Source organism: Phyllobates terribilis, unplaced genomic scaffold (assembly GCF_046119375.1).
Source record: "Phyllobates terribilis strain yellow unplaced genomic scaffold, ASM4611937v1 Scaffold_4__5_contigs__length_816908805, whole genome shotgun sequence".
NCBI lineage: Eukaryota > Metazoa > Chordata > Amphibia > Anura > Dendrobatidae > Phyllobates > Phyllobates terribilis.
The window spans coordinates 564,076,465-564,100,814 of NW_027362764.1; the positions used below are offsets into that span (position 1 = coordinate 564,076,465).

The 24,350-nt window shown below is 39.7% G+C and overlaps 1 protein-coding gene across 4 annotated transcripts in view; it reads right to left on the reverse strand.

Annotated features, from left to right (window-relative positions):
- Window positions 1–24,350, reverse strand: part of MTCL1 (microtubule crosslinking factor 1) — a 190,427-nt gene that overhangs the window by 67,033 nt on the left and 99,044 nt on the right. For 2 of the 4 annotated variants that reach the window (XM_073679050.1, XM_073679053.1), the window contains exons 4-7: window positions 11,725–11,784; window positions 9,503–10,822; window positions 7,788–7,940; window positions 4,217–4,336 (exon numbers count right to left, since the gene is read on the reverse strand). In XM_073679050.1, the coding sequence (XP_073535151.1) occupies window positions 4,217–4,336; window positions 7,788–7,940; window positions 9,503–10,822; window positions 11,725–11,784 (1,653 nt within the window). The remainder of the gene's footprint in view (window positions 1–4,216; window positions 4,337–7,787; window positions 7,941–9,502; window positions 10,823–11,724; window positions 11,785–24,350) is intronic. The other 2 variants (XM_073679051.1, XM_073679052.1) reach the window with 2 other exon arrangements.

The window sequence follows — 24,350 nt, forward strand, 5'->3', positions numbered from 1 at the left end:
CAGTGATGCCCATTTTGTATGTAATATCTATTTTTTTTAAAGGGCGATGTGTTTTTTCTATTGAACAATCTTTATTAACAAAAATGAAATAAAATTAGTAATCTTGCAATTTTCACAATGGTCATTGGGGCGTTTTACACTAATACTTCCTGTCCTTTCAGGAAGTATTTACCCAAGTGTTCTTATCAGTAGAAGCAGAATTACAATGACAGGTGACAATCCTATACACAAAATAATAAAGGACTTATCACAATAGGTGATATCACAGCTGACCCTGCTCCTCCTCCCTTCACAGTGACCTTTACATAGCTCATCAGACACTTCAATACAAAATATAGGGTCGCGGGTCTGACCATTGTGGTTATGTACATGTATACATATTATTTGTGCATTTAAAAATAATCTAAATAGAATTGTATTAAATTAGATTTCTTTTTAACTGGACAACACCTTTAAAATAGACTGTCTGCCTGTATCAAGTATATGTCTCTTTTATGAGTTGTGAAACTACTAATATGTTTAACATTTTAAGCCCAAGTCATCAAACTTATATCCTGGAAAAAAACAACTTTAAGTCTTAGGCTACATTGCAATTTTGGCCAGGATACAGACTGCACAGGCAAAGATCCCTATGTGTAGTTGCTTCATCACAGCACAATACTAGCGAATGAGATTGAATTGTCACTTGCTGCGCTACCGAGACAAGCAAATGACAAGAAATCCAACTGGGTCTTGTTATGGTAAATATTTATACTTTGCTTTGATTATTTTTTTAGTCAATTAAATATACATATATATCTTTGATAATTTTGTATTTTAATATTAGCTTTATAAGTGTTTCTGAAAGTATAGTAAACTAGATATAGCCAGTCTCTTAAGGAATTTATCGGAATGCATAATTTACGACTGTTATTCCTAACTTAAATTTCTTCCTTTTTATGCAATGTAAGCTATTCCCACTTTCCCTATCTTTGTGGTTAGTAATAAAACGTGTGACCAGGTATCTGAGAGCAGACAAGCCTGGGACACAGACAGAATTGGTTGTGTTCTCTTGTCTCCGGTCAATCGACTCCCTGATTTGATCAAAACTAGCAAACATGTGAAACCTCTTGAGGTTCTCCTAATACTTTCCATACAGGTTTCCACATCAGTCTGATTTTTAGTGACTTGATTCTTGCGGTACAATAGGGGGTCGCAAAGTGACCCCATTAATTTGTATTGCGCTGTGATGTAGCAGCGAGACATAGTGAACTTTGGCCGTGCGACCTGGGTCGCATTCAAAGTCGCTATTTCACCACAGCCTTAAGGCAGTATTCCCATCTCCAAGATCCTATCACAATATTTAGTAAGTGTAATAATAATAATATTAGAATATACCTCCAATTATAAATAGCATAGTTTTTAAGATTCGCTATGTCACTTACCCCATGTGCAGGCATTGCAGTAGCTTATGTATCCATGGTTACAACCACTAACAGCCAGCTAACTATATGAGTGGTTGTAACCATGGATACATAAGCTACTGCAATGCCTGCACATGGGGTAAGTGACATAGCGAATCTTAAAAACGATAATACATTTTTAATTGGAGGTATTTGCTAATATTATTATTATTATTACACCTACTGAATATTGGGATAGGATCTTGGAGATGGGAATACATCTTTAAGCTTACAAAGACCTCAGAGTTTTCAAGCAGTTTTCCAAAGCCTGATAAGAGAACTCCTTATTCCACTGCAGCTCCCCTCGCAAGGAGTTAATGGAGGAGTAACTGCTGCTGACGCACACATATTGTGGTATTGCATATAAGCCTCCAGAGAGCTGCTCTTTCTAGTCGCGTTACACTCCAACTAATAGAAAGGGTGTTAAGCCTGGTCCTCTAAAACATACTGCTACGCACTTTACCCTCAAATCCTCCCGTTTGGTTCTTCCAATGTCACCCTCACATTACTTATGTCTATGCACATAAGAGACACAACAGCTGAGATTGTGTAATTGCGGCTAGCTCCTTACCACTGCTACATTTTTATGGCCAGCACGAGCCTTAGTTGCTCTGTAGTATAGGATAGAAAAATTAAAGAGGGTCTCCAAAACTTCAGTATTAAGGAAAATAACATTTTTAAAGACGTATGTCCATAACTATTAAACAAGGAAAAAGAAAAAGATGAGAGGCACACACATAAAAGAAGAGCGTAAAAATAAGACTTTATTAAAATTGCCACAGACAGCATATAACAGTGAAAACACTTAAAAAAACCCAGAAAGAATTGGAACTATAGTTATAAACCCCTGAGGAAGCTGCAGTGTGCAGCGGCAATACTCGCTCAGCTCAGGCCCCACTCTACTAGGGTCAACCAAACATTACTTGATTAAGATCTAAGTATATTTCATATACTGGTTTCTATTACCTAAGTCGTTTACATAATCTTTCTTTATTTAGTGGTATTAAATACGACCTGGGTAGCTTGTACTATATACCCCTAATTTTTGGATATTCAGAGAGGTTACCAATGCTAACTATGGAATGATTACTTAGCTATTTCTTGCTATACATGTTTGGTTATTGCAGTTGGCTTGGTGTATCTTAGACTATGCTCAATAGCTTCTTTTAGCTCTTGCAGTGGAGCTTCTTTATCACATTGCCTGAATATACTATTTACTTTTTGAATAATCTTGGCCTCTCCGTATATATTGTGCACAGTGGTGCTAGTTCTTTGGTGCTTTTAATGTTATATGCTGTCTGTGAGGATTTCAATAAAGACTATTTTGACCTGTACCATTGATGTGTGAGCGTCCATATTTCCCTTTAGTCTTTTCTTTTTCCTTGGTTAATGGTCTCACAATTCTTTGCGGGTAGCGGGCATCACTTTTTGTGCTACAGTATATGTAATGAGGTGCTGTCATAGTGTTGTTCATTGTTTAGTTTTTTTTTTGGTTTTCTTTTATAAGTCCATAGCTATGGCTGAATTTTTGAGTCACCTGTTCCATTTAGCTAGGATACCTGGTTGTCTGGAACGTTAATAATAATGACTTATCTTAGGTGGCACATTAGTACTGATGTGAATTGTAGTGCAAGCTCTCTCTCATTCACTTTTATGGAAGAGAACTTAAAGTGCCATTCATGGCCACTAAATAATGTACAGAGCTGTGTCACTTCTGATGTATGCAGAACCTTTAAGCATCTGATGGCGGGGAATCGGTCCTACCTACCAAAAGTAGAACCTGCATACCAATGAATGTTATAATCTGTGGTGGGGAAACCAGGATCCAGCTATGAGAAAGACTAAGATTATATGATGAAAAGGGAAAGGACCATCACGGTGATTTCAAAGGTTACTTTCAAGCGATAAAAAGAACTTAAAGGAGTTTTCTAAGCTTGGGATGAATGCTTGCAGCTTCTTAATATGACTGCAAACTTCTGAATTCAGATACCGTGCAGTTAACCTGTTGTCAGGGTTTTCTGGTATTGCCGATAAGAGCAAGCAGCTACTTAACCATATGTATGCGATTTGCATATTTCCGCTCACATTCTGACTAGACGTGCTTGTTCTCTCTCAGTGCACTTCTATTGAGAAAGGACGATCACGTCTAGTCGGCACGTGACCGCAAATATGTAAATTGCATACTTGTAGTCAAGTGACCGTCTGCTTTCACCATCAATCCCTGACAGCATGTGCACCACACATTGTCAGGATTCAGAAGCACAACATAGAGTGATTGCAGACTTTGATTCCAAGCCCGGATAAGTGAATATCTAATTGTTCTAATTTACAGAACACCAGCATGTGCCTAAAAAAAAGGGAAAAATTAACCTTTAGAAAACTATAAAATCAGAATGTCAATAAAATTAATATCATTTTCGTAGAAATATTTAACTACAAGTGTCTAGTATCAAAATGACCATTACAGTTACTTAAAAAAGCATATAAGATAACTGCATCAATGTAGTCTAGACACCAAGTTTTAAAACCCTCTGAACCATGAAGGTGACAGTGAAGGAGACATACATTACTAAAATGATCACTAGTATTATTGTGGAGGGCATTAGAGGATCAGACACCCATTGTACGTCTTATTGTAGTACTCTGCAGACACATAAAGGAGAAATCTCATGGAAAACAAAGATAAGGCCATCTTCTAGACGTTCTTGCTTTACAGTGTTGTATTTCTTTGAAGAGTGAAGTGTGGTTGGTGGTGGATTAGGGAAGCACAATACCTGAATGAGCCTGTCGGTCACCTTGTCATGGTCCTCTTGGTGAAGTCTCCTTTCCTGTTCTAGAATAGCTTGTAGTTCACGTAAAGCTGAAGTCTTTTCAGGTGACACATGATTGCTGAGCTGAATATCGGAGAATAATTACATTACAGATAAAACAGCACTGTACAAACAAAATTATAAAAAAAAAAAACTGATTGTATGACATAAGCAAATCAAACATCCTGAAAGTGACACTATTGAATAGAAATCTAATTCTTGAACAAGAGCAATTTCATCTTCATACTGCAAGTAACTCATCTAATTGTGAATGTTCACATCACAACATTATGACTGCAGAGAGCGTAATATTACATCTGAAAAGAAGTTATCCTTCAGAAACCAGCCAATAATGCTCAGTTACTTTAACGTTAGAATGGTATTCACTGGTTTTAGATTATTTGGGACTAAGCTGGCATTAAAGAAGCACTCATTTTTTTTGTTTTGTATCCTTCCGCTCCATCCCTATTTGATTGTCTATCACAATCTGCACTTCTCTTATAAACTCCTATTTTCTCCTCTTCAGACTCCATCCTGAATGTCAGGTTTCACTTGGATTCTTCTCCTTCATGCTCTGCTATCAATTCCTCATACATCACACAGCAGCACATGACCTGCTAGAGTCAGTACCATCTCTGCCTGCTGTGGTAACAGTGTCATTATCCTCTATATTCTCCTAATTTTAGTGAATAAATTATCAATAAACAGTCAAGGAGGCTGAAATGGGATCTCCTCCATTCTAACTGTGTGACATTTGTTTCTCTCTCTCCCTGTGGGGAATAAGTGTATGGTGCAGTCCATGCAATTGCATCTTATAGGCAGTTCTTATAACTGAAGTGGTGACCCACTGAAAAGACCATAGAGCCAAATAGTTTCCAGGGGGTCACCATGTTATCACACAACCTAACTGAAGAGGAGTATACCACAAAAGGAATAACTACATAAGGTAATAATAATAGCTAAATTATATAATTAAAGGGACTAGTGACAAAATGGAATAAAAATAAAAGGAGTGCTACTTTCAGTCTATCAGACATATAACCCATGAAAAGATCGTAAAAATATCATTTATCTTTTCCAATATCATACAAAACCTTAAAACTCATGTTTTTTCAAACCATAGCATTTTATAAAGGTACATGTTTGGTTGTTCTCTATAGAATTGAGTGGGAGGTCACTTTCCGGAGTCCTTAAAGGGAATCTGTCGCTAGGTTTTTGTTACCTCATCTGAGAGCAGCATAATATAGGAGATGAGACCCTGATTCCAGCAATATATCACTTAGCTTACTGGGTGCAGCAGTTGTGACAAATTCAGAATTTTTAGATGTAGCATGAAGAAGAGCTGAGTAAGATAACCTCACCTTCACCACACTTTTCTGTGTACATTGCCTACTGAAAGTAAGCTGCTTATCAGAGGAGGGAGCGTGGTCGGTCTAGCAGGCATGTGAGCACCATTCCAGGCAGTGATAGTCTTCTGATGATAAAACCTTCATTGTAAGTAAACAACAGCACACAGCCTGATAAGTGACAGATCACTGAAATCTGTGTCTCAACCTCTATGTCCTGCTGTTATCAGATAAAATAGCAACAATCTCCATTTAAGACTAATTTGAATACAGAACAGCCATAACTGAATCGTGGCCTGCAGATTAACTGCAGTAAGGAGCAAAACTAACCCAAACTCAGAATCAGTAGGAGTCCTAGTATATGGATCCCCACTGACAAAGTCATGTCATATTAAACAATTGTGAAGACATCATTTAGTTATTCAATAGAATATAATGCCTTTTTAATGTCACCAAATATTGACTATTGCAAGAAGCAGAAAATATGGAGATCAGTGCAGGCATGTACAGCTGCTAATTCTAAAGAGAATAAAACTAACTGCCAATCACATGAGATGTGACAGATCTGCCCTACAATTTGTTATATTCAATGGGATAAATCTGCATATGGCTGTAACTACCTTAAGAACTGACATGTCTTTTTTTCTGTAATGTGGATTTCGAACCACAAAAGATATCTGCACCGTATGAACTGCAGCCCAGATTGCTATTGAAAACAATGTGAGATATAGAACTTGTGCTTATTTCTTTTTGATTTTAGATGGGAATAATGAGTCAGAATTAGTGTGAAAAATTATCTGTGTGGCATAGCCCTTAGGGTGGGCAAATCAGCTAAGACAAAATCATCTTTGGCACCAATGTGTCCTTCAGAGGGTGTACAAGAAGCAAAGACTACCCAAAGACTGATTCTGCAACAATCATGGCATCAATTTAGGCTTCACACAAGATATAGTCTTAAATGGCATCCAAAATGTGCACTCAAGGGCAGTTTGCTAAACAGAGACCGTAGGGCGTTATTTTGGTAAATATTAGGTCACGTTACACATAGCACAACTATAACACTTTTGTAATATCCTATAAATCTGCACTGAAATGCGAATGTAACTCGTTGCTTTCAATTAATCGAATCCGTTGCATTTCTGCTACAGATAGTGCGTGATGTGGATTTTAAAAATATGCAAATGTGTGTCCCCTGGCACAATGATTTTGGGAGTCACATAACACCAGCATGGCATGTCATTGCATCCATGTAGTGATACCTCTGCAATAAAATCGTGAAATATGGCACCAAGCCAGGCACTGAAAAAAAAAAATCTTGAAACACAAATTTGGTTTAAAATTGTTAAGAAATCTTGGTTGGAAATATTTACACGGAATTATATAGATAACAAATTAATTCAGTCACTGTCCTCTGTGACCATTGCATGAATTAGTAAGATCAAATTCTCACATTTTATTTTCTAAAGTTTTGTAAGAAATTCTTTGATATTCCTCATATGCTCTTTCTGACCAACTTGAACTATAAGTTTAGGAAATACTGAATAACAAAGCATTTAAGTAGAATCATTAAGGAGAAAAAGAATTACCGTAATTGATTATGTTCTTTACAAATCTCACTAAAGATCTCACACCAGATTTCTTTCTGAAGTAGCAGTTTTTAAACTCTATCAGAAATATTAAAGGGAATCTATCAGATTGAATGTGCTGTCTATTCTACAGAAACCATGTAGAAGAGCAGGAAAAGCTTTGAAGATTGATTTATATTTGTGTGGGAAAAGATTATGCATATTTTGGAATTCATTGACTTAAGGGGATTTTCTAAGTTCGGAAAACCCTTGTCTGCAGTTTGTTTTAAAAACTGTTCTTTACTCACGCTCCCCGGGTCCAGGGCTGTGTCTCCACCGCTGCAGTCAGTAAGTGAGCTCAGCGGCTCTGCCTGAATTGACGGCATGAGTCACTGATTGGCTGCAGTACTGTTGATGTTAGGACAATGCAGCAGACATTAACAGACATTAGGAGCAGTAGCAGAGACTCATTGCTGGACCCAGGGAGGGCAAGTAAAGCACACCTTGTTTTTTTAAAACAAACTGCAGTCGGGGGACGTTTTTTTTTTTATCTATCTATGTTTGGCTTATACATAACATGATGAGATTCAATCTAGATAGAAGGGGATATACAACATTGCTGACCTCTAGACTGAAACCGCCCTTGTCTCCTGGCCTGCAGTGCTTACTGTCTCCATCGGCTCTGCGATGTGACTCATGATTAACATGGAGACGGTGGGCATCTTCTTCATGCTCATGATGGAGTTGCCATTCCATTTGATCCCTCAGTTTGGGCTGCTAAGTGCATGAGCAGTATATAAACACAAAATAAAAAAAAGAACAATGTAGGGGAGTAAAGAAAAAGAAAATAAACAGACATATACAACGCAACATAAAGGAGAAAGACTCAAAACACTACAAAACAAAGAAAAGCGTGAACAGGAAGACTAACTTAAAAATGGTGGCGTAAGACAGAGATGAAAACAAAACCAAAAACAGGATGAGCAAAATGATGGGCTGAAATATCTGCGAAGCAAAAGAGAAAAAACGGGGGGGAAAAGAACGCAAACACTGGTTATGAGACGCGCATGCAATGAGAGATGCATGTGTCACACCAACAGCAAGCGTGTGAACAATGAAGGCATCGGCAAACCAATTTCTTCCCCAATTTAACGTCAGATGGCTAAGACTATGGTGTAATTAGTTTCATGCATTAGAAGGGCTAGAGCAAATACATAGCATTAAAGCACCACTGCAGCGGGGTTTTTTTTTGCTTTTACCTTACTGCTGGAGTGGTGCCACTGATCTAAGTTTCCTGCCCCTAGTACTACACTTACCAGCCACCATCTTCATCGGTTTCCCGCGCCGCTCCGGTCGGTCTCCAGCAGTTTGTGACCTGCCGGATCGCTCCAGTGTTTGGTGAGCCGGAGTTCACTACTCACTGTAAGTCTATGAGAGCCATAAGAAGGCCAGAACGTGGTTCTCATAGACTTACATGGAGAGCTTTTGACCGTTACTTCCGGTCAGTTAGAATTTGCAGGCACAAGATGGCGGAGTAGGCCTGGAACGGTGCTGGGAATTGCTGAAGACGGCGGCTGGTGAGTATAATGCTAAAGTCAGGGATCTTACATTAGTGGCATCACTCCAGTGCTGAAATTAAAAAAAAACAACGCTGGAGTGGTACTTTAAAAATTATCATTAATGTTTATTGGCCGAAGCCTAATTAGCTATTAGGTTACAATCTAATAACGGTTATTGCAAAAAATGTGTTCAATTAGCTGCATGTTTACCTTTGATTATAATTTTGTAGTGTATATGCAGATGAAATCTACATTATAAAGTTACTTTATAATTAAAATGGATTACTATCTTGTACTGATCATGAGTTACAGTCTGTATTATTGGTCAGAGCAGCATTCATTGTTCTGAAAGGTAAAGAGCTGAAATCTCCACACGTGTTCTGCTTGCTCAAAGCCTACAGAGATTGCTTAAGCGTCCTGCTTTCTATGAAGTGTCATCTCAGTGACACTAGATACTGTATAGGAATCTGATATAGGGAAAGTTAAATGTCCCGCTCTATAACAGAGGTTCAGTTAAGCTGTCAAGGATGCATCTGAGGTCAAGCTTATTGACCGTTTCTATTAACGACCCGCAGACTATAAAGCTGGTCTGGACTATAATACAAGCTGTAACTTGTGACCAGTACATGTAGATTACATGTATATACAAACTGTATAACTTTGTTCAAAGCCGAGCGTGCAGTTTAAGATTTTAGTTTTCCATTACTAGTTAGCTGGGGAAAAAACAGTATCCATGTGTTAATGGAAAAAAGATAATGTGAATATGCAACATCTATTTACCTGAAAATCAGTCATCAAATCTTTTCCAAGATTTCCAATAGGAGAATCTCGAGAAGCTGAAGTCAAGTTGGACAAGAAACTTGACGATTCAGTGAGGTGTGGCATTGGGGAGAGATCTTCTGCACGCTCTTCTAGACCTTCACCTGTATCCTCAATCATGTCTAGAAAACTACTCAACTCTTTCCTGAACACTTTCATTTTATTATTGATGCTGTTTAAAACATCAGACCCAGCAGCATCTTCCTCCTCTTGACAAGTCTTCAGCACCTCTTCCACAGATCCTCCAATCATCTGCAACTTGGCATCATAGATTAGGCTGTCTGTGTCTGAAATAAGACGGTCTACAGTTTTTCCCAGTCGATCGGCCTCATGTTTTATGCTTGTAAAATATTGTGCATCTTCTTGCTTCTTAGCCAATTCCATGCAGAACAAGCCACCAACTTCTGATGGTTTTACACTTTCAAAACCAGAAGTTTTCTCATAGGCACCTTCGGAATCACTCTCTCCACCAATAGGTCCTTCCCTCTTTGGTTGAACAAGACGTCCATCATCACTGACACTTTCTTTTTTTCCTGTATCACTTTCTGCATCACTATCCCTTGGACTTGCTGTTCGCATTCCCAGGTGTGAAACAAGATCATAACGTTGCACGTTTGACAGTAGAACTCTATTTTCGTATTGAAGTTTCATAACTTTAGCACTTAGGTCGCTTATCTGGATTCTAGCAGACTTTAGCTCCTCCTGTAAAGAACCATTGCATTTGGAGGAATTGTCATCAATCCAGACAAGGTCCTCAACTGGTCCAAACTTGAATCTATTTAGCTCTGTTGTAAGTTGCTTATTGTGATCCTCTATCTCTGAAATGGATCTCCTCAAGAGATCTGCTTCCTCCTCCACAAATTGGAGATGGCGCCGCAGCTCTGTGGCAGATTCCATGGAATCACCAAATGGTGAGGTAGGAATGCTTGAAACATACTCCCTGCTTAGAAATTCTTTTTCGTACTGACACCTGAGGTCTTCCATTTCTGCTTTAATGCCCCTATTTTCCACCTCCAGCTCGACTATTTTTCTACCGAGGATATTTGCTTCTTCTTCCACCAACTTTAGACGCAGTTTTAGCTCAGCCTCTCTTGTGCTGGGTGGGCCTCCGGATTCCCCCGTTGGGAGAGGACTTTCAACATCTCCGTAAATGGACTTGTATTTCTCTAGTTCTTGCTCTAGTTCATCTTTCTCTTTTCCAAGTTTTGCCATTTTCTTTCTCATTAATACTGCTTCTTCTTTTGCAAATTGTAGCTGGCACTTTAGATCAGCATTGTCCTCCTGGGCAATAGGAAATACACATCTATGTTAAATGTCTACTATTATGAAGAAATTATTATGGCATGTTAACATAGCGTATGAAGCATAGGCAAAATTAGGCAGTATTTCTAATTCTTACATTTAATCCTCTATATGTCTTATTACCCTTTAAATACTTTTAACAATTTTATCTGCCTAGGTGATCTCCTGTGGTTTCTTCTTTCTGATCATTGAATATAACATAAAAAAGATCTGGATTACTAAATGTATAGGTTCCCACAGAGGGAATTAATCTCTCCTGGACTTTCAAGCCTAGTGAGCACAGTAGCAAATATTCCAAAATAAAAAACGAGGCACGAATCCTTTTAATTAAGTGACATCACAGGAGACATGGGGGCATATACATCACAGGAGGGGCTAGGGGCATACACATCACAGGAGGGACTAAGGGCATATACATCACAGGAGACATGGGGGCATATACACCACAGGAGGGATTGGGAGCATATACATCACAGGAGACATGGGGGCATATACACCACAGGAGGGGCTCGGGCTCGTCCTGGGTTATTTACATTACAGGAGATGCTGGTGCTGCAGTATTTCTTGGTGGGACGGTAGTGCTGAATGCGCTGACTCAGTCCACAAAGTACGTGTGGCCAGCGTGAGGACGTAATCCTTTATTGCATTCAGTAGTGAATGCTGCATGTGTGCACTGCAAGGAGCCATTAAGTGGTCCACGGCCAGCAACTTGTCAGCCCAAGCACCCCGGCAGTTCCCCAATCCTGTTTTATAGCTTAGATTGATAAATTGGTGATAGATCAGTATTATATAGCTATAAATCTGAAATATCACACTTCTCTTTCACACAGCTGAAGAATTAAGTGATAATGGTTTAAAAAAAAAAGCCAAAATCCAGATACCTGACTGGAAGTTTTTTTATCTTTGTGCATCTCTCGACTTCCTCTTCGTTTTAGTGTGGTCTAAAAAAAAAAAGATAAAGCCTCTGGTTATTCAGAAATACTAAACCCATTGGTGAGAACTGTAAACTTAACCAATGCACTGAGGGTCTATGGGATGAAGTTTCTCCTTGTAGACAGAGCCAAGATGGTGTAAGGAGACTTCTAGGCCATGCAATTCTCCTCTGGGAATTTACATATGAAAATGGCCTCTACAGAGAGTAAGAGGACTGTTTAAAGGTCATTGCCACATGACTTAAGATAAGAAGCCAAGCCAGAAACTCCATTTGCAGGCAAGTCTTTCAGGGTGTTTTCCCCTAATCAGTGCAAAGAAAGAGAACTGAAAGAGAAACTTTACCCCTTAAAATCCCCATCAGAGGTCGCTCACCCAGTCAAATCAGTTTTCCTACTTAGCATTGAGGGGAAAAGTCCGCTGAAACACATGTCTGCAAATGGAGTTTCTGGTTTTGCCTTCTTATTCTAAATCATGCGGCCCTTTAAAATAATTTTTTAGATTTCTCCTTACAATAGGTGACACTAGAGTTCCAGTCCACTTTCTCTCTGAAGAGGCTGCTATCAATGCACCGGTAAATACAAAAGGAAATGCCCAGATCAATCTTTAGACATCTGTAACTGGTAAAGAAAAATACAAAGATTCCAAGAATGATATGCCCGGCACCTAAAATATGCTACCTGTTACTCGTCTTAACTGTTTAGAAATGCTAACTCTGCATACTGTTACACACCGCATATCTTCTTTGGTAAAAGTTTACATAGGTTGTCACATTGGTGCCCTGTGTTATATGTCTTATTACACAATGTCGACCTCATATTTTGATTATTACATAAGAGGTCCCTTGTATGCAATAAAATAGCTCAGACAAAAATTGCCAAGGTAATTGCCAAGGTTTCCAATGAAATTTTTGGCCACGCAGCTTCTACAGGTCAAACAAGTTGTTTCAATTGTACAAGCAGTGAAGTCACAAAAAAACCCTGCATCGCAACTGTGCAGCAATTTGTGCTGAATGGGTATAGTTTTGCCTTTTCTGCCATGCAGCATGAATACGGTGCCATTCGGCAAAGTAAGAATGCCCTCTTATGGATGTTACTGAGCCTAGGTTACATAAATCAGCATAAACTTTTTTTTTATTTACAGAGAGATACTATTTTAATGTTCACTTGTTTCCTTTTTAAAATCGTATACCCAATTTCTATGCAATAGACGATTTAAATCACATATTAATTAAACTTAGTATTGGCAAATCCTAGTATGTGCAATATAATGGAAATGGGAAACACAGCTCTGAGCTTCCACTGAGACAGCCAGTGCGCCCACTCGTCTGTGCAGTATAACATTGCATACTGTACAGTATAATTGCTGCCAATGATACTCTATAACCCTGTCTGACTGTGGGTTCATGCTGGGTAAAAACAGCTCACATAAAAGCTGCTACTTTGCTCTGTGGTGGCAACGACATAAGGCATCTATGACTTGCAGAGTGCAAATTGGCTAGCTCTATATTTAACTATAAACAGAAATGTCATGGCTGCAGACATTATACACATGTTGTAAGGTTACAGCAATTATTAGTAATAAACTCTAAAGAGCTCAAATGTGTGTAAAAAAAAGTCCATTTAATAGTCAGAGTTGTCCTCATATACTCCTAAACAGTAAACAGGGTCAGCTGTCAATCTGCATGTGTTCTCATAGTGAACCCAAATTAAATACACTGCTCAATAATGAAACTACAACACCAAGAGGGAAAGTCAAGGAATTATGGAAATCACAAAATGGTTACATGTATTAATGATATGCAAATACAGTAATACCTTGACTTCCGAGTTTAATTTGTTCTGTGACCAAGCTCTTAACTCAATTTGCTCTTATATCAAATTAAATTTCCCCATTAAAATGCTAATAATACGTTCCAGCCCCCTAAAAACCACACCAATTTTTTTGTGTTAGGTGTTTTTAAATAAGAAAAAATAATAACAAATACAGTAATGTACAGTGTGAAAAACTATTAAAAGTGTAATAAACTATTGTACTGTACTTTTTTATTTTTTTTTTAAATAACTTCACTTAATCACCTTCACATATAAAAGCAGCAAATGTTGAAACCTAAAGCCAACACTCCAGAGTCAGAGAGTGCACATAATAGTGCAATATACTGTACCTTGCTGCACATGTGAAGTAACATACAGTACTGCCACAGAAAAAATAGCAGAAGCATAAAGCAAAAAATAACCATTATCCTATGTAAAACCCCAAGTCAAATGCATGTAGCAAGCAGTGCTAAAAATAGAGTCCACCCCAGGAAAATGATTTGCAAGAAAAGGTCAAAAGTGCAACAGCAATGAAAGAGATGCTTGCACGGCTGGATAACCACGTGGTGAGTGTCTTAAGCTCGGTCGCTGGTAACTCATATCTTGGCATCATAAAACAATAAATCAACGGAGCGCTCCTATCTCGAAAAATTCGTAAGTAGATGCAGTCATTATTCAGGGTATCACTGTACTTAAAAAATGGAAAAAAAAAATCAAAATGTAAAGATTTATTCAGTATGAACGCTACACTCAGAAATACACGCACTTACATGTCTTGGTTGCTATCAATAAGGTTATTAATGGTTGTCTGAAGACTGTTCTGCCATGCTGAATGCACTTGGGCTGCAAATCATCAAGATCCACTGCTGGCAGCTCTCTTTGTTACAGTCTTTATTCCCGGTACACTTACATTGGTTTGGTGGTGGAACCAGTGGTATGGCCATTTCTCCAGAGTGTCCCATGAGCCATTTTTCAACATGACAATTCAAGGCCACAAGTTACTCGTGATACTGTGAGCAACCAGCATGGCCTAAGCGTGCTACCATGTCCTGCAGAGTCTCCAGATTTATCTACCATCGTACAAATCAGGAACACCAATGGTTGGTAATCGCAAAGGGAGCTGCCAGAAGCGGATCTTGATGATTCAAATGTCGAAGTGCATTCAATGTGGCAGAACATTCTACAGACCACCATTAATAACCTCATTAATAGGTCAAGGCATGTAAGTGCATTTATTTCTGCAAGTGGTGCTCATACTGAATAAATCAAAAGGTTTTAAAAATGCGGTTTCCTTTTTTTAATCATTTACATATCATTAACATATCTACTTGATCCCGTGATTTTCATATTATAGCGACTTTTCCTTTTTGGTGTTGCAATTATGATGTTGAGGAGTATATTATCATGCTTGGGTTCCACATTTGGAGTACACATTTGAACAGTGATGCAAAATAAATGCCCTAGACTACTTGATTCAAAAAAGTTTTAAAAATGATTCACCACATGGCTTATTTTGGGCTAACAGATCTGTATGGGCATGTTAGGACCACATTTACCATGCACACAACTTTGCAAATATTGAGACAATATAACTTACTGCCTGGCCAGGGTTCAGAGACATTTATGAAATATACTTTTTTTCGCTAAAGAGTCTGAAATCCACCCAGACCATGGAGTAGAAAAAGTGATCAATAGATGTAATTTTAGCTAGTATTAGAAAATCAATAGCAGTAACGTATTTTGTGACATATTTATCAAAGAAGGTAAATTTCTCATGCCAAACACACACACACACACACACACACACACACACACATACACACATACACACACACACACACACACAGTTACAGTATAAACCACGGTATGTATGCCTTAAAGATGTATTGCCAGGTCAAAAGTGTCCAGTTTTTGCTCCTATTTTATTGCTGTAATCCTAATTATCCCGTTTTCTTTAGTGTTACTTTTTATGGTCTTTTCCAAGCGGACATTGCTTCAGGATAATAACGCAAAGCAGCCCAAAGACAATGCCACCAGATTATATGCCCCATTTCTAAAGACCATAAAAATTAGAACCAAATAAGAAGGCCCAAATCTCTGGAACTGTACAAAAGATTAAACAAAAAAAAAACAACAACTAAATACTTAGGGGGGCAGTGGGAATAAAATAAGAGCAAAAACTGGAAACTTTTGACCTTATGACTTGTCTTCTTTAAAGGGTCGCTTTCAGTTGTCATCTTTGGGAGCACTCCTGAAAATTGACTATGCACTGATGCTGTAGCAGCATCGGAGGAGCACACTAAAGCTGGCCAGATCATCTGCTACATGGATGCAGCCAGCTGTAGATCAGTGCTTACATTGCAGCCCTGGAAAGTACCTGGAAGTACTGCGCATGTTCAGCTACGCTGCTAGACTGCAGCAGGTCTAGTAAGGTAGAGCGCGAACATTAAGCAATACAATTAAAAATCCCTCCATCCTTGAAAAAAAGAGATGATTTTAATAAGATTAAAATTGCAAAGTAGCTTCCTTTACGAGCGCTTTGCCATAGTAGACTTTGTTGATGTGGAGACAACTCCTTTAAACACTTGTTATAATGACATCACATTTGATAAACGTGGGTCAATGTCTAAGATATATATATTTTAGACATTGACCGATATATATACATATACACACAGTATATCCTTTCCCCATAAATATAGAATAGGTTTCATACTGCTACCCACTAATTGGGCTGTGTAATTTCCAAACATCTTAATTAGAGATGAGCGAACCTGAACAGTAAAGTTCGAACCAAGTGTTCGGTGCTGAACTCCGAATAAGGACTTCTCCCAAAAGTCTGTTTAAGTGCTCTGAGTTCGGATGCTGAGGGGAGAGAGAGTCCTTACTACCACCATTTTACAACACCAAAGTTCGGGTCCCCATTGACTTCTATGGGATTCGGCTTCCAGTTCGGAAGAGTTCTGGTACTCGAACCAAATTTTAGACTAAAGTTCGCTCAAACCCAACGAACCCGAACATCCACGGGTCCGCTCATCTCTAATCCTAATGTGCCCTCATAGCCAGTCCTTGCAATATAATATATATCTGGAAACGCACAAGCGGTCTAATATGAATCATGTATGTGAGTATTACAGGCCAGTATGTCATCATCCCACAAATTACACTCCACACCCCTAATAGGAGGCCTAGGGAACATTCCCACTAGTTATTTATCATATGCTGAGCAATGACACTAGATAATTTGCCAAACTATGTAAAATATTTCTCAGTGCCATCTGCTGCCCTGGCAGCCTATACACGCTTGTTTTGGCATTTCTATCTCTGTCTGTCATTAGACTAACAACATATTCAATTTAACAGATTATTACAATAATTGCCTTCATTTTTCCTATTCAAAGCAATGCTGAAAGGAGGATAAAGTTTCTGTTTGTAGAACAACATTCTCCATCAGGAATTACTTTTTATTCCCGTTTACTCCGCAGTATTACATCTACTGGGAAATGATGAAAGGGGTTTCAGATTGGAAGGTCTTGTTTCATGAACCCCATTAGGGGAAACTGAATTCAGAAGAGGAGAACGGATGGATTGTCTCTCCCTCTGCTGGACCTGCCTTGTTCTGCATTACACAAACAACCCAATGATTTGAATGAGCACTATGTAATGTCCTATTTCTCCAGTGATGGCGCTACTGGGAAACTAAACAGATCCTGCCAGGATTTGCACAGATTGCAGCTGATCTTGGCAGAAGGTGATCTGTGATCAGCCTTTTGTGAACAAACCCTTTCAACAAATAGGGATGTACAAAGTACAGAATGGCTTTAGAAAGAGTGCACAAGTCGTGTACACATGTGGCGTATTTAAAAATCCACAACAAAGAACACTGGAAGAGATTCACAACCCTCATTCACATGGATTTGAGGGCAAAGTGTAGATTTTCATACAAACATATATACTGTATACTTTGTCCTGACACTACTAACAATAAACACCTAATTCTATCACCTACAGCTGAATAGTATTCTCATTCCACCAGAGGTTTGCATGAAATTAATAATAATATTAAAAAAATTGGAGAAAAATGACAATAGAAGCCAATATGATGTTATGCAAATTTATTCAACGTACACATGAAACAAAGGATTAGTCAACCTATTCAAAGTGAGTATGTGTCCAAATGTACCACAGTTAGATGGTATCCAAAGCTTGTAATCAGCCGTGCTAGTCAGAGGAGTGTATGCGGATAGTGCCCCGGCCGATGGCACTTTCCAGTTATATTGTCTTTCAAGAATTGGAGCTGTAGGTTCCTATGTAATGTCACAACTATGGTGCGCAGCATACACCAAAAACTCCAAGGCGTTTCTGAGAAGCTCGCTGTCATTCCTCAGGGATAGGTGGACATGCGCCATCCCTGACAAATGAGATACTTTGGTACAGTAGGACACATAGTGGCTTTGAAGGTTGTCTTATCCTTTGTTTCATGTGCAATTTAATTCAGTTTACAAAATGTTACATTATTTTCTATTGTTATTTTGAGCAAATAGTTTTTTACTATTAGGTTTTCAAATAAGTGACATGCTTTATCTCTGGCACATTTACTTGGGTTTTATTTGGGATTTCAAAGGGTGAAATCTGCAGCCAAAACCTTTGCAAAATCCCCACATAACACAAACATTTTGCGTTGCAAATATGCAGGTGATTCCTACAATAGATATTTTAGACGGTCAGGAAAATGTTGCCAATTGCAAAGCATATTGGCTGATTCTAATTTCAAAATAAAATCTAAAGAGCATGTAAAGAATCCCTACGGGATCTGGTCACTAGATTTTACCAAATAAATTGCATGCGCATTAATAAATAGATATCTTAGACCTGGTGAGCTTACTTTAAACATACATGCCAGAATTGCTGTGTAATCCTTTTTGAATATTTCCCTATGCTCATCTTAATATCAGGATTATACAGCCATTCTGAAATGGATTTTCTAAGCACGAACATAATTCTTGATAAATTGAAGCTTTGTCTTTTTGGATTTGGGGAACAAATAGAAATGTGATACACAGGTCAGCAGGAACGTCATAACATGATCTGATGATTAGTTACTGTAAAGGTCTGATGTTCAGCACCATAGACAAGAATTGGCCAGTATTAGTTTTAGCACTTAGTAGTGAAGATTAATTTACTGTAGAATACCTAATACCGAGGTAGGTCATAATAGAAGCTACTAACAAGAAGGTATAGAGAGCACCCGATCAATAAAGCTGTAAATGGTTTACTAGATCAGCCCTTGAGAGGTGGTAAAATGACTGATCTCATCCTGGGAAGCCACTCAATGGGAGAATCAAATTCCTCAACAATACTGAGAAGATGAAAAAAGATAGACGAGCCAAGGGCAAGACACTAATAAGGTGACTGGAAGCACTGGAGACAGAGGTGGTTTACAGCACGTACAGAAATATTCACATAGGAAACTTATAAATCCCCATTTAGGCATGATGAATTCTCATTATTTGGGAAAGTGGAACCCCTGAATTAAATCATGCTTTCTTCAGACAGGATCAATAGTAGGATTATTAAAAACCCCATTGTAAACAGAGCTGGAATATTAGTGCAATCCCATCTACTGTGCATGATCTGTAACATCTGAGCGCCCTGACTAAGGCATAGCCACATTAGGATATACAGTAACAGGTGGTGTTGAGAAGGACGAGAAAACATCCAACAGCAATAATTATATTCATATGAGTGGAGCGGATGTCGTCTCTCGTCATCAAGATGAAACTGAGAGCATGCGAGGGTACTGCATATTAACCACTGCTTAATAATAAATCAGTAAGAGTAAGCAGACCACTCATAATCCCACTCTGATGGGGACTGCAGCCAGCATATTATCTTATCAAAGACAATATGGCAGCCGGTGCATGCTGCCCAAACCATAACATGAATTAGAGCCTGGCTGCACAATGCTCTGATATTTCAGAGAAAATATGGTTTGACGTTGTGGCAGGGGACTAAAGGGAGAGATAGGACTAGTCTGGAGCCGGATTAGTCTCAACTCTCCATATTGTACCTGGACGAACGCCGGAGCATTTTAGAGAAAAATATACATTTCTGAAATTGTGCAGTCAGGATCTGATTCATTCTGCCTATGGCTTGAGCAGCATGAATAAGGTGTCAGGTTCCCTTTAATCTGCCTCTGGACAAAGGATTTAACCCTATGCAATAGAAAAACAGAGCTCTGCCTGCTCAGACGGCCATATAAGCTAGGGTGTATGGGCACATTTATTGCTCTAGTACAAGGTAACAAGGCAGAATCTGCGCTCCGTCTTCTTTTATTAGTTAGATGCCCAATTCCAATTTCATGTAGGCTTTGAATGTTTCACTATACGAGGAGTACAAGTTACTGGAGACTTTATGATCCAGTTAAAGCCGATTTTATTCTTATTTGTAGTCTGACCATAAGAACTCTCAAAAACATCAACAGAAAAGCAATCACAGTATATTATAGGTGAATTGTCAATCTCCAAAATTCCAGTCTGAAGCTGCCCATTTCTTATTACAGACAAGGCTTTCTATTGCACAATAGCAATAAATAGAAAGAATAGCATATTTTATCACTAATCATATGTGTGCCATTTAAGAACAGTTATGCACCCATTACCTTAAATAATTATCAGAAATCCAACAACCATAGTATCCAAAATCACATATCATCTATCACTAATTTAAAAAGAGTGTCGTCCATATTGTGACCTTGCAATGTTGACTCAAGGTCACCAGTGGTTGGGATCAGTGACTCACACTATCACTCACACCATTAGACTCCTGGACAATTTGCACTGTCCTGGACATTGCCTGACTAACTCGGAATATCACTGCTCGCTATACTTAATGTAAAATTGCATTTTAACAACGCATGTGCATAGAGAGACCGGGTCTTCTCCTGATTGATGGCCATGTACAAAAACATGGAAATGGATATACAATGTGGAAATAAATCATTCCCTTGGTATAAGAAAAAGCTCTGTCGGCTGTGAGCTGAGTGCTCTTCTATGCTATAAATGGAAAAGATGTCTAATGGCTGCCAGGATCATGTGCTTAACCATTTACAAGCATCCTGAAATTCAACAGCCCCCAAGGTAGCTCGTAGAAGAATACAAAATCAATAGGTCAAGATACAGTTATTATCTCTTCCAGAGTTATATCTCCTTATTTCTATGCTTGAAAGCAATTTACTCCAAACACTAAATGTGACAAATGATAATTTCCATTTGGACTATTTCAGTTTAGAAATTTTGTCATCTAGTGTATGGGTTATACGATAGGCGTCGCCGATCAAATGTTATATTACTGCCAGGTCAATTTCTTATAGGAAAACTAAACACAGAAAAAGTACAAAAAAAATGTAAAAACTTCTCAGTACTTTTTCCTTTATCTCCTCCATTGAATTGATCCATTTTTGTCTCAAATTTCAATAAAAAAAATGAGAAATATATAAAGGAATATTTTCTGTGTGAGTCAGGAGCTCCGCCATGTCCTCTCTCCTCCTCACTGCCATGTGTGTGGCTCTAAGACAACTAGCTACAGCAGAAGCCTCCCTGCTGTGTTTTTCGTGAAGTAGGACAATTGCCAAGCCTGCACCACTGGCTAAGCGTTTCAGTCACTCACCAGCCTAAGGCTGCAACTGATCAGCAGGACATTAACCCGTGTTCTCCGCAGGATTTCTACGAGACTGACTGTTTCAGCATCATGCACAAAAAAAAGACCACGCTGCAAGTGGCACCCGGGTCAGCTGGGGAGGACTACTACTCCCCTCATCCGACCGCCGCTCCCGCTGATAACAGCGAGAACGGCGCGGCTGAGGGGAGTAGTAGTCTCCTCAGCCGAGCCGGGACTGCGCGCTGTGGTAAAAAAAATAAAAAAACACCAATCCTCACCTGTCAAGCGCTTCCCGGTGTCCTCCCGATGTCCCCCGGCGATGTCATCCTCCCGGCGGCCGGCAGAACAGTGTCGGGGGCAGAACAGTGTCGGGAGCGTGCTCAGTCTACATCGCTGCGCTGCCAGGACCTGTGGTCACGTGAGCTCTTAGCTGAAGATCAGCTGAGAGCTCACGTGACCTCACTTTACAGCACCGCTGCTGTGTGGGAACATTCTCAAGAATGTTCCCACCAGTACTGGTGCTGAGGTTTATTCTGGCTGTGTCTTTTATTGAAAAAGCATTGTAAACTTTACTATGCGGTTAGTAATGGGGGCGTCTTATGGGGGCGTCCAATACAAGGCTGACGTGAACCCCAACTCAATTACACCACTCGCCACCGCTACAGGGCAGTGGGAAGAGCGGAGGCTAAGCGCCAGATTTGGCGCATCTTATGGATGCGCCATTTCTCGGATTGCTGAGGGGTGATATTATTAGCCGAGGATGGGGCTAGTATTCATGGCCCCTTCCCTAGCTATTAATATCAGCCCGCAGCTGTTTGTTTAGCCTTTTCTGATTAGATTTTATAAGGGGACCCTACGTCAATTTTTTTCCGGGGTCCCCCTGTAATCTAGCCAGTAAAGGCTAAACAAACAGCTGTGGGCTGTTATTAATAGCCAGGGAACATTGTTGGCTAATGGCCCCTTCACCGGCTACTAATATCAGCACCCAGCGGTCGGCTTTCCCTCTGCTGGTTAGAAAAGTGACGTTGGAGCCCATGCCATTATTTTTTTAATTTTGGGCTCTGTGTCCACGATCCGGACGTAGCAGCGCTTTGGACGCATTTTTTGATGTATCCAAAACGTTGCGTTCTATTGAACGCAGGTAAATTTGCATGTGTTCACTGAACCATGCGGATTTATCGCATTCAATACTTTCTAGTGGTCAAATTTCTGTTAGAGACTAGCGACTCCGCAAGAGAATTTGACAAGCTGTGGTCCTGAAAGAAATGCCGCATGTCAGTGTCCACGGGTGATTCGCAGCCTCAGATGCACGCATAGCGGACATGGGATTTCTAGAGCTCCCATCCACTATGCTGTAACATCTGGACGATGCGGGTTTGACATTGTATAAACACGCAGCGTCAAACCTGAAGCGGCTCCTGATCGTGGCCACGTACCCAAACTCACCCGCAGCATGTTAATTTCTGTAGTCTCCGCTGCAGATTTTGACCACTTGAAGTGTCATTTTATGCGGTGGATTCACATGTACCGACAACAAAAGTGCGGCATTAGAACACCGCGTTTTGGACGCAGCAGAAATACGCTGCGTCCACAGCGCTGCTTGTTGCTGTTCGTGAGGACATAGCGGCTAACGAAACAGCTGTGAAATGCTATTAATGGCCAGGGAACATGTTTGCCTAATGGCACTTTCCTAGGCTAAAAATAGCAGCTCACAGCTGCCCCAGAAATTACATGAATGGGAATGCTAATGAAGATTGCGTACATGGGATTAGCTGACACCTAGCTCTTTTGTTTGGTGATGACAAGGTGTCAATTAGACCCTTTCATCAACAAACCTAATTAAAGTAAAGTAAAGATTTAAATAAACACACAGACACAGAGTAAACACTTTATTTGAAATACAACATACACATTCTTAAATTAACCAATATACTCACCCCAGTTCTGACGGTAAGCCAAGGGTTAAAGCAATGTCCTACATTCCTTTTCAAATAACTTTATTTAGCTCCAAAAAGCATTCATTGATGTACCAAAACGCATTAAAAAATGCTTACAAAAAACGCGTCAAACTGCGCGTTTTTTCTGCGAAGGAGATGCAGAAACGCTGCAGAAATTTCTGCTTCAAATCCTGAATGTGCGTACATACCCTAAATAAGGCTGTGTGCCCACGATGCGTTTTTCAAGCGTTTACGCTGTGGAATTTCCGCAGCGCAAACGCTTGGGAAACGCTTGGTAAACCTTCCCCCATGGTCTCCAATGCAATTCCGCACTTTCAATGCCCATGCTGCGGATTTTTCCGCAGCGTTTATGCTGCGCTCAAAAATCCGCAGCATGTCCATTAATTTTGCGGAAGCGCTGCGCTTTCGCCGCCATTGACTTGCATTAGAACGCGCCAATTCCGCAAGACTGCATCTGTACTTGCGCAATTGGAGCGTTCTAATGTGCGGATGGTACCTGGGTGTGGAGGACAGGACACTCTCCTCCACACCCAGGTACCATAAAAAAAAAGAATAAAATAAAAAATAAAGATTATATTCACCTTCCGACGGCCCCCGGACTCCTTCTCTTCGCTTGCCGACAGATCGCGCAGGACTGAAGGACCTGCAGTGACGTCACAGTCATGTGACGGCAGGTCTTTCAGTACAGCGTACCGCGATCTGCCGGCAGCCAGCACAGGAGCGCAGCAAGTCTCGGGGGCCATCGGAAGGTAAGTATAGGTTTATATTTTTATTTTTAACCATTCTCTTGGGTCACACTATATAAATCCATGCCGTTTGCATGGATTTATATAGTGTGACCTAGTTGTCACAAGAACTTTCCAAGTGATGCTAATCGCCTGGAAAGCGCTTGTCAACCCGCATGCGGAAATGCCAGTGAAGAACGATTCACATCCGCATGTCCCTGGCAGGAAAAAGCATGTACAATCCGCATGTACAATCCGCATCCGTTTTTTTCTGCCAGGGAGATGCAGAAACACTCAGGAAAATATCCTGAGCATTTCTGTATCGTGGGCACATAGCCTAATGCTCTTCTGACAGTCTGACATTTAAAAACAAAATTGGCCATATTCACATATATTTCTAAAAAATACAAATTCCAGCAAT